The 14,576-nt window shown below is 43.7% G+C and overlaps 1 protein-coding gene across 1 annotated transcript; it reads left to right on the top strand.

Moving 5' to 3' along the window:
- Positions 1–4,285: 4,285 nt before the first annotated feature.
- On the top strand, positions 4,286–5,084 carry LOC148193721 (uncharacterized). The gene is made up of 3 exons (XM_088099496.1): positions 4,286–4,399; positions 4,509–4,899; positions 5,029–5,084. The coding sequence occupies exons 1-3, from the start codon at positions 4,286–4,288 to the stop codon at positions 5,082–5,084; spliced, it is 561 nt and encodes a 186-aa protein (XP_087955622.1).
- Positions 5,085–14,576: the final 9,492 nt, after the last annotated feature.

Genomic DNA, 14,576 nt, shown 5'->3' with positions numbered 1-14,576 from the left:
TGTGAGCGAGCGCTCTTTTGTTGCTGTATATATATATTGGAACGTTCGGTCAATTCTTGTAAACCGTTCGTCCTCCTTGTTTTGTAAACGCTCGTTGTTTTAAATGAAAGGCCGTTCGGCCATTTATTCAATCTGCTTACTGTATTATTAAACTGTTTTGCCATATTGATTAATGTGATTATTCTAAGTATATAGTTGATGACTGTATATTTCTGGGATGTTACATTATTGGTATCAGAGCAGTTTTGTTCTCTTAAGGACGCTGTAGGTTATGAGTGCATTGCATTTTGCTGTGTGCTTTTTTAATGTTTAATGAGTTACTGTTTTAACTCTTAGACATGACTAACGTTCGTTTTCTCTGATCCAGAAAACGATGGCGCCTAGATTACCTCCTCCCCCACAACCAAACGAGTCTGATGCACCTAATCACACTAGGTTGTTGGAGACAGTGATTGAGAGGCTGCAACAGCAAAATACTACCCTCATGGAGCAGAACGCTGCTGCTCTACAGAGTTTGGAGGCCGCACGCGCCAACTCTGAAGCCACTCAAAGACAATTGATGGAATTAATTGCCGCCACCAGAGGCACGCCAGGAGCGTCCTCTTCCAATGCTGTTCATCATACTGAATGGAGTTTAGAGAGCTTTCTTCAACACCATCCGGCCAAGTTTAGTGGGAAGGGCCTTCCGGATGAGGCAGACCAGTGGCTGCAGGATATGGAACGAATTTACAATGCTAAAAGATGTCCAGATGAGAATCGCTTGGCTTTCACGGAGTATTTGCTTACTGGAGAAGCAAGCCACTGGTGGGCGAGCGCTAAGGCTATACTGACGGACGCTCAACGTCCTATTACCTGGGAAGTGTTCAGAGGGAAGTTCTATGAAGAATACTTTCCAGATAGCGTTCGTTTTGCTAAAGAGGTGGAATTTCTTCAACTGGTACAGGGAGGGATGTCGGTTTCAGAATATACAAACAAGTTCAAACATCTAGTGAGGTTCTATACAATGGCTACTAGTGAAGAGTGGCAGTGTAGGAAGTTTGAAAACGGGCTGAGAAGTGATCTCAAGGTGTTGATCTCTAGCTTGTGCATTCGGACGTTTCCAGCCATGGTGGAGAGGGCTAAAGTATTAGAGAAAAATATGGCTGAGGCGGAACAACAGAAGAAGCAACAAGTATCAAGAGGACCAGTTCTGACAAGGACCAATTTGAATCGTAACAGGACCCCGTACGCTCGTCCAGCTCAGTCAAGTGGTTCACAAGCTATGGTAGTTGCTGGACAGTCAAACCAACAGGGGCCGGTTAGATGTTTTCAGTGTGGAGGACCTCATTTCAGATCATCATGCCCGCAATTGGTTGGAGGAAAGTATTGTAATCGGTGTAGAAGAACTGGACATCTAGAGAGTGAATGCAATATGGGTGGACGTGCAGTGATGAGGCCACCCAACACTGGAAGAAATCAGACTAGAGGTGGTGGACGAGCCCAAGCTGTTGGGCGTGTTTATGCGATCACTGGTGCAGAAGCAGCGAGCTCAGGTACGCTCGTCACTGGCACATGCTTGCTGTATGGAATAAATTGTTGTGTGTTGTTTGACTCGGGGGCGACACACTCCTTCATCTCGAAGGCGTGCGTTGATAAGTTGGGGATAGTGGAGCGCGAGATGCAGTTTGATTTGGTGGTGTCTACACCAGCTGCTGGTGAGGTGAGAACGTCTACCGTATGTGTTAGATGTCCTCTTGAGATTGAAGGGCGTAGGTATAAGGTGAACCTCATATGTTTGCCTCTCAAGGACTTAGAAGTGATTCTGGGGATGGATTGGCTTACTACCAATCACATACTCATTGATTGTGGAGCAAAGGAATTGATTTTTCCTGAAGAATATGAAGAGAAGTTGGGTGTGACACTCGGCCAGTGGAAAGAAGATATAATGGAAGGAGCCAGTTGCTTTTTGATCATGACTCACGTGGATAATGAATCTGAAGGTTCTGAACGAACGCAGTCTAATTGGAGAGAAGCAAGTTCAGTAGTAGGTGAATATCTAGACGTTTTCCCTGATGAGGTGCCTGGATTACCACCCGTTCGTGAAGTTGAGTTTACAATTGATCTGGTAACAACCGCAGCTCCCATATCCGTTCAACCATACAGGATGGCACCTGCTGAATTGGTTGAACTTAAGAAGCAAATTGAAGAATTGATGGACAAGAAGTTCATCCGTCCAAGTGTGTCACCTTGGGGAGCGCCTGTACTGTTAGTAAAGAAAAAGGATGGCAGCTCACGGCTATGTATTGACTATCGTCAATTGAATAAGCTGACCATCAAGAACAAATACCCACTGCCTCGCATTGACGACCTGTTGGATCAATTGCATGGAGCGAACGTCTTCTCAAAGATAGATTTGAGATCAGGCTATCACCAAATTCGGGTTAAGGAGGGAGACATTCAGAAGACAGCCTTTCGTTCACGTTATGGACATTATGAGTACGTGGTCATGCCGTTCGGTGTGACGAACGCTCCTGCAGTTTTCATGGACTACATGAACCGCATCTTCAGGCCATATTTAGACAAGTTTGTAGTGGTGTTTATTGATGATATTCTCATCTACTCCAAGAGCTGTGAAGAACATGAAGAGCACTTGAGATTAGTACTTGGAGTGTTGAGGGAAAAAGAACTGTATGCTAAGCTATCTAAATGTGAATTCTGGATGAAGGAAGTACAGTTCTTGGGACACGTTGTGTCAGCTGGTGGAATTTCAGTTGATCCTGCTAAAGTGCGAGCGGTCTTAGAGTGGGAAAGCCCACGTTCGGTCACGGAAGTGAGGAGTTTTGTTGGACTGGCGGGCTACTACAGGCGTTTCATAGAAGGGTTCTCTAAGATAGTAGCACCGTTAACACAGCTGACCAGGAAGGATCATCCGTTTGCTTGGACCGATAGGTGTGAATCCAGCTTCCAAGAGTTGAAACAGAAGCTGACGAGCGCTCCAGTTTTGGTGATTCCGGACACTGCCAAACCATTTGAAGTATACTGTGATGCATCTCACCAAGGTTTGGGGTGCGTTCTCATGCAAGAGAAGAAGGCAGTGGCTTACGCCTCTCGGCAATTGAAGATACATGAGAGGAATTATCCAACACACGACCTAGAGCTGGCAGCGGTCGTTTTTGCCTTGAAGATTTGGAGACATTACTTGTATGGATCCGTTTTCCAAGTCTTCAGTGATCATAAGAGTCTTAAGTATCTCTTTGATCAAAAAGAGTTGAATATGAGGCAAAGGAGGTGGCTGGAATTTCTTAAGGATTATGACTTTGAGTTGCTTTATCATCCTGGTAAAGCAAACGTAGTGGCAGACGCTCTAAGCAGAAAAGTGGTGCATGTCTCGTCCATGATGGTGCGTGAGATAAGCTTAGTGGAAAGCTTTAGGGACTTAAAGTTGCAGTTTAATATAGAACCGAACAGCATCAAATGCTGCAACCTTAAGATATCCAGTGATGTGTTTGAGCGGATCAGAATGAAGCAACTGGATGATGAGGAATTAGTGAAGATAAGAGGCGCGCTCGGCACAGATCAGGCAAAGGAGTTTAATGTTGGGACGGACGGTCTACTACGCTATATGGGTAGGACGTGCGTTCCAAATGATGGAGAATTGAAGCGAATCATCTTAGCCGAAGGTCATCACAGCCGTCTTAGCATGCACCCTGGCATGACTAAGATGTATCATGATTTAAAGCATCGTTCTGGTGGCCAGGAATGAAGAATGATGTTGCACGTTTTTGTAACATCATGTCTAACATGTCAGCGTGCTAAAGCTGAATATCAAAGACCAGGTGGACTACTTCACCTTTGGAGATTCCAGAATGGAAGTGGGACAGCATCTCAATGGATTTTGTGACACACTTGCCTCGCACATTCAAGAATCACGATTCCATTTGGGTGATAGTGGATCGTTTAACGAAGAGTGCTCATTTTCTGCCCATTAACTGAAGATGTCATTGACTAACTTGGCAAAGCTCTACATTAAAGAGATCGTTCGTCTACATGGAGTGCCATCCAGCATCATCTCTGACCGAGACACAAGGTTCACCTCTCGGTTTTGGCAGTCTTGCAAAATGAACTTGGCAGCAAACTCCAAATGAGTTCAGCATACCACCCTCAAACGGACGGTCAATCCGAGAGAACGATCCAGACGTTAGAGGACTTGTTGAGGACATGCGTACTTGATCACATGGGCGTTTGGGATGAAGTCTTGCCTTTAGTTGAGTTCACCTACAACAACAGTTTCCAGTCAAGCATTGGAATGGCTCCCTTTGAAGCGCTTTACGGACGCAAATGCCGCACACCTCTTTGCTGGTTCCAAGAAGGAGAGAACATATTAACAGGACCGGAGCTTGTTCAACAAACAACTGAGAAGGTGAAATTAATTCAAGACAGATTGAGGACGTCCAGAAGCAGGCAGAAATCATACGCAGATAAAGGAGACGACCTTTGGAGTTCAAAGCTGGTGATCACGTTTTCTTGAGGCTGCATCCAACTACTGGAGTAGGAAGAGCATTGAGATCAAAGAAATTATCTCCCAAGTTCGTAGGGCCGTACCAGATCACAAGGAAGATTGGACCAGTTGCATACGAGATGGCTTTACCTCCACAGTTTCCAACCTTCATCCAGTGTTTCACGTCTCGCAACTTCGGAAGTACGTAGCTGATCCCTCGCACATATTGGAGCTGGAAAACATTCAACTTCGCCAAGATCGAACGTTTGAAATGAAGCCAATTCGCATTGAAGACGAACGCACCAGGCTATACAAAGGGAAGGATGTTCGTTTGGTGAAAGTGTTGTGGGACGACAAAACTGGTGATTCTACTTGGGAAGTTGAGGATGCCATGAAGGACCTATACCTCATCTATTTCCCTGGTAAGTCTTCCATTTTCGAGGACGAAAATTTTTTTTAGTTAGGGGGATTGTCACGCCCCATTAATTATTCTGCTTAGTCACCTCCCTGCTTCCATTAATACGTGTGACACGTGTTCTGTGCCATTAAAGAAGCACACGCCCTCACTCTGCATGCCACCGCCAGGTGTCAAATTGGAAGGTTCTGAGTTTGATAGTGGAAGCCAAGTGGCAGCGCAGGAGAGAATGTCCGTTTGACTTGGGAAGAGAAACTAATTTTCTGAAACACTCTTCCCTTCTCTGCGTGCTCTTTCATCTTCCTCAGAAAACCAAACCCTCATTTTTCTCCTCCTTCTCTCTAGAACTCTCCGTCTTCCCTCTTCTGCAACTCACCCTCCTTTTCTCCGTTCACGTTTCAGCACCGTGATAATCAGCACTGCACCGTGAGCTTTCCATCAAACCGATTGGTTTTGGATTCTGAAACGGGTAAGTTTCACGTCCTCAACCACTCTTCATTTTCCACATGCAAGCTCGTTTTAAATCTGCATGCACCTTCTCTGAACCAGTATTGGTTTTCTGAATTTTTAGTTGAAGAGTTTTTGGGTTTTTGAACGAAAAAGGGTAGAAGAGTTGATACTGGGATCTGGTTTTCTTTTAAAGAACGAAAGCACGTTTCCAATCCAGGTAAGGGAAGCTTGTTAGAATTTAATTCACATGATCTCTGTACTGCATGCGCGTTACGTAATGTTTGAAAGTATGATTTATGATATTTGACTTTGGAGTTTAGGATTATGATTCTGAGATGATATATGAAAATGTTGCATGTATGTACTGGGAATTATATGCTGAGTGTATGAATGGTCTGTGACGTTGTACGTGGATGATTTTGATATTTGAATGTTAGTATATGATGTTGATTAAAAGCATGAGAAGTATGGAAAAATACTATGTTAAGATTGATTTAATGCATGAAAGTTTATACTGGAAAATGAGTTACTGTAAAAGAAGAATTATATGAAAAGTGCATGAATTTGAACGTTCGTATTGATACGGTCATTGACCGTTCGGTATTATCAGTAAATTCTTGTATTAGTCGGACCCTTTCATTTGGAAAGGACTCCCTTTGAGAACGAACGCCCTCTAATATATTTTTACGTTGTGCTTTCGGCCAGACGTAAACATCACGAGTGTTGTGTGAGAATTGAGAATTTTGATAATATCCCCGTGAACTTTTAGTCAAATTATTGAAACATAAACTTTAAATATCTCATCTTATATAAATCCCAATTTCTATGATTTTGAATTCAGCCAAGAGTCTCGATCTAAAAACGTACGTCCTAAGTGGCGTTCGGTCTTAGACCGAACGTTCGTTCAAAAAGGCAAACGATTAGTAGCGCTCTTTCTTTTGTCGAGCGTTCGTCTTTGGTGGCGTTCGACCTTATGTCGAACGTCCGTTCTTGATAGCGTTCGTTCTTATGTCGAGCGTTCGCCTGTGGTAGCGTTCGACCTTATGTCGAGCGTCCGTTCGTGATAGCGCTCGTTCTTTTGTCGAGCGTTTGTATTTGATAGTGTTCGACCCTTGTCGAGCGTACATCCTTAATAGCGTTCGTCTTCTGTCGAGCGTTGGTCTTTAAATAGCGTTCGTTCTGATCTTAAATAGCGTTCGTCCAAACAGTGAAATAACGTTCGTCTTTTTATGGAAGTGTAATTAAGAATGAAAATGTGATGTTGAGGGAAGTATAAATTGTGCGAACCATATATGATATGATATTATGATTTTGGAATTTGAACGAGCGTTCCAGGGTGGAACGACTCTTGACTGGATATTGATATTTGTAGTATGAACGTGGTAAGCTTAGATGGTGATCCATCCTGATATTCCGTGAGTGCTCGTTCTCAAGTAGAGAGGAGTAGGTCATGCGTGGGAATGGCAGGAGGTCTAGACCATAACTGTAACTTGGCAAAAAGACTAACCTCAGGTGGATACTGATGAGCATTCCAGTTACCCCACCTGAGTGCATGGACGCCTTAGCTACACAGGTTTCATACAGTCCGGACAGTCTGTCTAGTATCAGGAAGTTTGATTTGAGTTAATGTATGTATTGGATGCATGTGTTGTGATGTATTTGATATGATTGATAAGTATAAATTGTATGTTTGACTTGAATTAAATTCAATAAGCTTACCCTTGCATTTCCTTCGTGTTGTCTTGTCTATGTATATCCGTCTTGTCAAATGCAATGATCATCCGTGTGGATGTGAGCAGAGGGAGATGCGTCTCTGGAGCAAACTCTTGAAGAGGAACTCGTTACTGAAGAAAATTTAGTAGAAGTTGAGGTGAAGGCCGAACAGTGAGGCGTTCGGTTATTTAGTTAGTTTGATTAGAGTAGCGAGCGTCTGTGAGCGAGCGCTCTTTTGTTGCTGTATATATATATTGGAACGTTCGGTCAATTCTTGTAAACCGTTCGTCCTCCTTGTTTTGTAAACGCTCGTTGTTTTAAATGAAAGGCCGTTCGGCCATTTATTCAATCTGCTTACTGTATTATTAAACTGTTTTGCCATATTGATTAATGTGATTATTCTAAGTATATAGTTGATGACTGTATATTTCTGGGATGTTACATTATTGGTATCAGAGCAGTTTTGTTCTCTTAAGGACGCTGTAGGTTATGAGTGCATTGCATTTTGCTGTGTGCTTTTTTAATGTTTAATGAGTTACTGTTTTAACTCTTAGACATGACTAACGTTCGTTTTCTCTGATCCAGAAAACGATGGCGCCTAGATTACCTCCTCCCCCACAACCAAACGAGTCTGATGCACCTAATCACACTAGGTTGTTGGAGACAGTGATTGAGAGGCTGCAACAGCAAAATACTACCCTCATGGAGCAGAACGCTGCTGCTCTACAGAGTTTGGAGGCCGCACGCGCCAACTCTGAAGCCACTCAAAGACAATTGATGGAATTAATTGCCGCCACCAGAGGCACGCCAGGAGCGTCCTCTTCCAATGCTGTTCATCATACTGAATGGAGTTTAGAGAGCTTTCTTCAACACCATCCGGCCAAGTTTAGTGGGAAGGGCCTTCCGGATGAGGCAGACCAGTGGCTGCAGGATATGGAACGAATTTACAATGCTAAAAGATGTCCAGATGAGAATCGCTTGGCTTTCACGGAGTATTTGCTTACTGGAGAAGCAAGCCACTGGTGGGCGAGCGCTAAGGCTATACTGACGGACGCTCAACGTCCTATTACCTGGGAAGTGTTCAGAGGGAAGTTCTATGAAGAATACTTTCCAGATAGCGTTCGTTTTGCTAAAGAGGTGGAATTTCTTCAACTGGTACAGGGAGGGATGTCGGTTTCAGAATATACAAACAAGTTCAAACATCTAGTGAGGTTCTATACAATGGCTACTAGTGAAGAGTGGCAGTGTAGGAAGTTTGAAAACGGGCTGAGAAGTGATCTCAAGGTGTTGATCTCTAGCTTGTGCATTCGGACGTTTCCAGCCATGGTGGAGAGGGCTAAAGTATTAGAGAAAAATATGGCTGAGGCGGAACAACAGAAGAAGCAACAAGTATCAAGAGGACCAGTTCTGACAAGGACCAATTTGAATCGTAACAGGACCCCGTACGCTCGTCCAGCTCAGTCAAGTGGTTCACAAGCTATGGTAGTTGCTGGACAGTCAAACCAACAGGGGCCGGTTAGATGTTTTCAGTGTGGAGGACCTCATTTCAGATCATCATGCCCGCAATTGGTTGGAGGAAAGTATTGTAATCGGTGTAGAAGAACTGGACATCTAGAGAGTGAATGCAATATGGGTGGACGTGCAGTGATGAGGCCACCCAACACTGGAAGAAATCAGACTAGAGGTGGTGGACGAGCCCAAGCTGTTGGGCGTGTTTATGCGATCACTGGTGCAGAAGCAGCGAGCTCAGGTACGCTCGTCACTGGCACATGCTTGCTGTATGGAATAAATTGTTGTGTGTTGTTTGACTCGGGGGCGACACACTCCTTCATCTCGAAGGCGTGCGTTGATAAGTTGGGGATAGTGGAGCGCGAGATGCAGTTTGATTTGGTGGTGTCTACACCAGCTGCTGGTGAGGTGAGAACGTCTACCGTATGTGTTAGATGTCCTCTTGAGATTGAAGGGCGTAGGTATAAGGTGAACCTCATATGTTTGCCTCTCAAGGACTTAGAAGTGATTCTGGGGATGGATTGGCTTACTACCAATCACATACTCATTGATTGTGGAGCAAAGGAATTGATTTTTCCTGAAGAATATGAAGAGAAGTTGGGTGTGACACTCGGCCAGTGGAAAGAAGATATAATGGAAGGAGCCAGTTGCTTTTTGATCATGACTCACGTGGATAATGAATCTGAAGGTTCTGAACGAACGCAGTCTAATTGGAGAGAAGCAAGTTCAGTAGTAGGTGAATATCTAGACGTTTTCCCTGATGAGGTGCCTGGATTACCACCCGTTCGTGAAGTTGAGTTTACAATTGATCTGGTAACAACCGCAGCTCCCATATCCGTTCAACCATACAGGATGGCACCTGCTGAATTGGTTGAACTTAAGAAGCAAATTGAAGAATTGATGGACAAGAAGTTCATCCGTCCAAGTGTGTCACCTTGGGGAGCGCCTGTACTGTTAGTAAAGAAAAAGGATGGCAGCTCACGGCTATGTATTGACTATCGTCAATTGAATAAGCTGACCATCAAGAACAAATACCCACTGCCTCGCATTGACGACCTGTTGGATCAATTGCATGGAGCGAACGTCTTCTCAAAGATAGATTTGAGATCAGGCTATCACCAAATTCGGGTTAAGGAGGGAGACATTCAGAAGACAGCCTTTCGTTCACGTTATGGACATTATGAGTACGTGGTCATGCCGTTCGGTGTGACGAACGCTCCTGCAGTTTTCATGGACTACATGAACCGCATCTTCAGGCCATATTTAGACAAGTTTGTAGTGGTGTTTATTGATGATATTCTCATCTACTCCAAGAGCTGTGAAGAACATGAAGAGCACTTGAGATTAGTACTTGGAGTGTTGAGGGAAAAAGAACTGTATGCTAAGCTATCTAAATGTGAATTCTGGATGAAGGAAGTACAGTTCTTGGGACACGTTGTGTCAGCTGGTGGAATTTCAGTTGATCCTGCTAAAGTGCGAGCGGTCTTAGAGTGGGAAAGCCCACGTTCGGTCACGGAAGTGAGGAGTTTTGTTGGACTGGCGGGCTACTACAGGCGTTTCATAGAAGGGTTCTCTAAGATAGTAGCACCGTTAACACAGCTGACCAGGAAGGATCATCCGTTTGCTTGGACCGATAGGTGTGAATCCAGCTTCCAAGAGTTGAAACAGAAGCTGACGAGCGCTCCAGTTTTGGTGATTCCGGACACTGCCAAACCATTTGAAGTATACTGTGATGCATCTCACCAAGGTTTGGGGTGCGTTCTCATGCAAGAGAAGAAGGCAGTGGCTTACGCCTCTCGGCAATTGAAGATACATGAGAGGAATTATCCAACACACGACCTAGAGCTGGCAGCGGTCGTTTTTGCCTTGAAGATTTGGAGACATTACTTGTATGGATCCGTTTTCCAAGTCTTCAGTGATCATAAGAGTCTTAAGTATCTCTTTGATCAAAAAGAGTTGAATATGAGGCAAAGGAGGTGGCTGGAATTTCTTAAGGATTATGACTTTGAGTTGCTTTATCATCCTGGTAAAGCAAACGTAGTGGCAGACGCTCTAAGCAGAAAAGTGGTGCATGTCTCGTCCATGATGGTGCGTGAGATAAGCTTAGTGGAAAGCTTTAGGGACTTAAAGTTGCAGTTTAATATAGAACCGAACAGCATCAAATGCTGCAACCTTAAGATATCCAGTGATGTGTTTGAGCGGATCAGAATGAAGCAACTGGATGATGAGGAATTAGTGAAGATAAGAGGCGCGCTCGGCACAGATCAGGCAAAGGAGTTTAATGTTGGGACGGACGGTCTACTACGCTATATGGGTAGGACGTGCGTTCCAAATGATGGAGAATTGAAGCGAATCATCTTAGCCGAAGGTCATCACAGCCGTCTTAGCATGCACCCTGGCATGACTAAGATGTATCATGATTTAAAGCAATCGTTCTGGTGGCCAGGAATGAAGAATGATGTTGCACGTTTTGTAACATCATGTCTAACATGTCAGCGTGCTAAAGCTGAATATCAAAGACCAGGTGGACTACTTCAACCTTTGGAGATTCCAGAATGGAAGTGGGACAGCATCTCAATGGATTTTGTGACACACTTGCCTCGCACATTCAAGAATCACGATTCCATTTGGGTGATAGTGGATCGTTTAACGAAGAGTGCTCATTTTCTGCCCATTAACCTGAAGATGTCATTGACTAACTTGGCAAAGCTCTACATTAAAGAGATCGTTCGTCTACATGGAGTGCCATCCAGCATCATCTCTGACCGAGACACAAGGTTCACCTCTCGGTTTTGGCAGTCTTTGCAAAATGAACTTGGCAGCAAACTCCAAATGAGTTCAGCATACCACCCTCAAACGGACGGTCAATCCGAGAGAACGATCCAGACGTTAGAGGACTTGTTGAGGACATGCGTACTTGATCACATGGGCGTTTGGGATGAAGTCTTGCCTTTAGTTGAGTTCACCTACAACAACAGTTTCCAGTCAAGCATTGGAATGGCTCCCTTTGAAGCGCTTTACGGACGCAAATGCCGCACACCTCTTTGCTGGTTCCAAGAAGGAGAGAACATATTAACAGGACCGGAGCTTGTTCAACAAACAACTGAGAAGGTGAAATTAATTCAAGACAGATTGAGGACGTCCAGAAGCAGGCAGAAATCATACGCAGATAAGAGGAGACGACCTTTGGAGTTCAAAGCTGGTGATCACGTTTTCTTGAGGCTGCATCCAACTACTGGAGTAGGAAGAGCATTGAGATCAAAGAAATTATCTCCCAAGTTCGTAGGGCCGTACCAGATCACAAGGAAGATTGGACCAGTTGCATACGAGATGGCTTTACCTCCACAGTTGTCCAACCTTCATCCAGTGTTTCACGTCTCGCAACTTCGGAAGTACGTAGCTGATCCCTCGCACATATTGGAGCTGGAAAACATTCAACTTCGCCAAGATCGAACGTTTGAAATGAAGCCAATTCGCATTGAAGACGAACGCACCAGGCTATACAAAGGGAAGGATGTTCGTTTGGTGAAAGTGTTGTGGGACGACAAAACTGGTGATTCTACTTGGGAAGTTGAGGATGCCATGAAGGACCTATACCCTCATCTATTTCCCTGGTAAGTCTTCCATTTTCGAGGACGAAAATTTTTTTTAGTTAGGGGGATTGTCACGCCCCATTAATTATTCTGCTTAGTCACCTCCCTGCTTCCATTAATACGTGTGACACGTGTTCTGTGCCATTAAAGAAGCACACGCCCTCACTCTGCATGCCACCGCCAGGTGTCAAATTGGAAGGTTCTGAGTTTGATAGTGGAAGCCAAGTGGCAGCGCAGGAGAGAATGTCCGTTTGACTTGGGAAGAGAAACTAATTTTCTGAAACACTCTTCCCTTCTCTGCGTGCTCTTTCATCTTCCTCAGAAAACCAAACCCTCATTTTTCTCCTCCTTCTCTCTAGAACTCTCCGTCTTCCCTCTTCTGCAACTCACCCTCCTTTTCTCCGTTCACGTTTCAGCACCGTGATAATCAGCACTGCACCGTGAGCTTTCCATCAAACCGATTGGTTTTGGATTCTGAAACGGGTAAGTTTCACGTCCTCAACCACTCTTCATTTTCCACATGCAAGCTCGTTTTAAATCTGCATGCACCTTCTCTGAACCAGTATTGGTTTTCTGAATTTTTAGTTGAAGAGTTTTTGGGTTTTTGAACGAAAAAGGGTAGAAGAGTTGATACTGGGATCTGGTTTTCTTTTAAAGAACGAAAGCACGTTTCCAATCCAGGTAAGGGAAGCTTGTTAGAATTTAATTCACATGATCTCTGTACTGCATGCGCGTTACGTAATGTTTGAAAGTATGATTTATGATATTTGACTTTGGAGTTTAGGATTATGATTCTGAGATGATATATGAAAATGTTGCATGTATGTACTGGGAATTATATGCTGAGTGTATGAATGGTCTGTGACGTTGTACGTGGATGATTTTGATATTTGAATGTTAGTATATGATGTTGATTAAAAGCATGAGAAGTATGGAAAAATACTATGTTAAGATTGATTTAATGCATGAAAGTTTATACTGGAAAATGAGTTACTGTAAAAGAAGAATTATATGAAAAGTGCATGAATTTGAACGTTCGTATTGATACGGTCATTGACCGTTCGGTATTATCAGTAAATTCTTGTATTAGTCGGACCCTTTCATTTGGAAAGGACTCCCTTTGAGAACGAACGCCCTCTAATATATTTTTACGTTGTGCTTTCGGCCAGACGTAAACATCACGAGTGTTGTGTGAGAATTGAGAATTTTGATAATATCCCCGTGAACTTTTAGTCAAATTATTGAAACATAAACTTTAAATATCTCATCTTATATAAATCCCAATTTCTATGATTTTGAATTCAGCCAAGAGTCTCGATCTAAAAACGTACGTCCTAAGTGGCGTTCGGTCTTAGACCGAACGTTCGTTCAAAAAGGCAAACGATTAGTAGCGCTCTTTCTTTTGTCGAGCGTTCGTCTTTGGTGGCGTTCGACCTTATGTCGAACGTCCGTTCTTGATAGCGTTCGTTCTTATGTCGAGCGTTCGCCTGTGGTAGCGTTCGACCTTATGTCGAGCGTCCGTTCGTGATAGCGCTCGTTCTTTTGTCGAGCGTTTGTATTTGATAGTGTTCGACCCTTGTCGAGCGTACATCCTTAATAGCGTTCGTCTTCTGTCGAGCGTTGGTCTTTAAATAGCGTTCGTTCTGATCTTAAATAGCGTTCGTCCAAACAGTGAAATAACGTTCGTCTTTTTATGGAAGTGTAATTAAGAATGAAAATGTGATGTTGAGGGAAGTATAAATTGTGCGAACCATATATGATATGATATTATGATTTTGGAATTTGAACGAGCGTTCCAGGGTGGAACGACTCTTGACTGGATATTGATATTTGTAGTATGAACGTGGTAAGCTTAGATGGTGATCCATCCTGATATTCCGTGAGTGCTCGTTCTCAAGTAGAGAGGAGTAGGTCATGCGTGGGAATGGCAGGAGGTCTAGACCATAACTGTAACTTGGCAAAAAGACTAACCTCAGGTGGATACTGATGAGCATTCCAGTTACCCCACCTGAGTGCATGGACGCCTTAGCTACACAGGTTTCATACAGTCCGGACAGTCTGTCTAGTATCAGGAAGTTTGATTTGAGTTAATGTATGTATTGGATGCATGTGTTGTGATGTATTTGATATGATTGATAAGTATAAATTGTATGTTTGACTTGAATTAAATTCAATAAGCTTACCCTTGCATTTCCTTCGTGTTGTCTTGTCTATGTATATCCGTCTTGTCAAATGCAATGATCATCCGTGTGGATGTGAGCAGAGGGAGATGCGTCTCTGGAGCAAACTCTTGAAGAGGAACTCGTTACTGAAGAAAATTTAGTAGAAGTTGAGGTGAAGGCCGAACAGTGAGGCGTTCGGTTATTTAGTTAGTTTGATTGGAGTAGCGAGCGTCTGTGAGCGAGCGCTCTTTTGTTGC

Source organism: Vigna umbellata, chromosome 9 (assembly GCF_029865625.1).
Source record: "Vigna umbellata cultivar VRB3 chromosome 9, Vumbellata_1.0, whole genome shotgun sequence".
Classification (NCBI taxonomy): domain Eukaryota; kingdom Viridiplantae; phylum Streptophyta; class Magnoliopsida; order Fabales; family Fabaceae; genus Vigna; species Vigna umbellata.
Note: the sequence above shows the minus strand (reverse complement) of the source record. Positions and strands in the feature narration are given on the sequence as shown.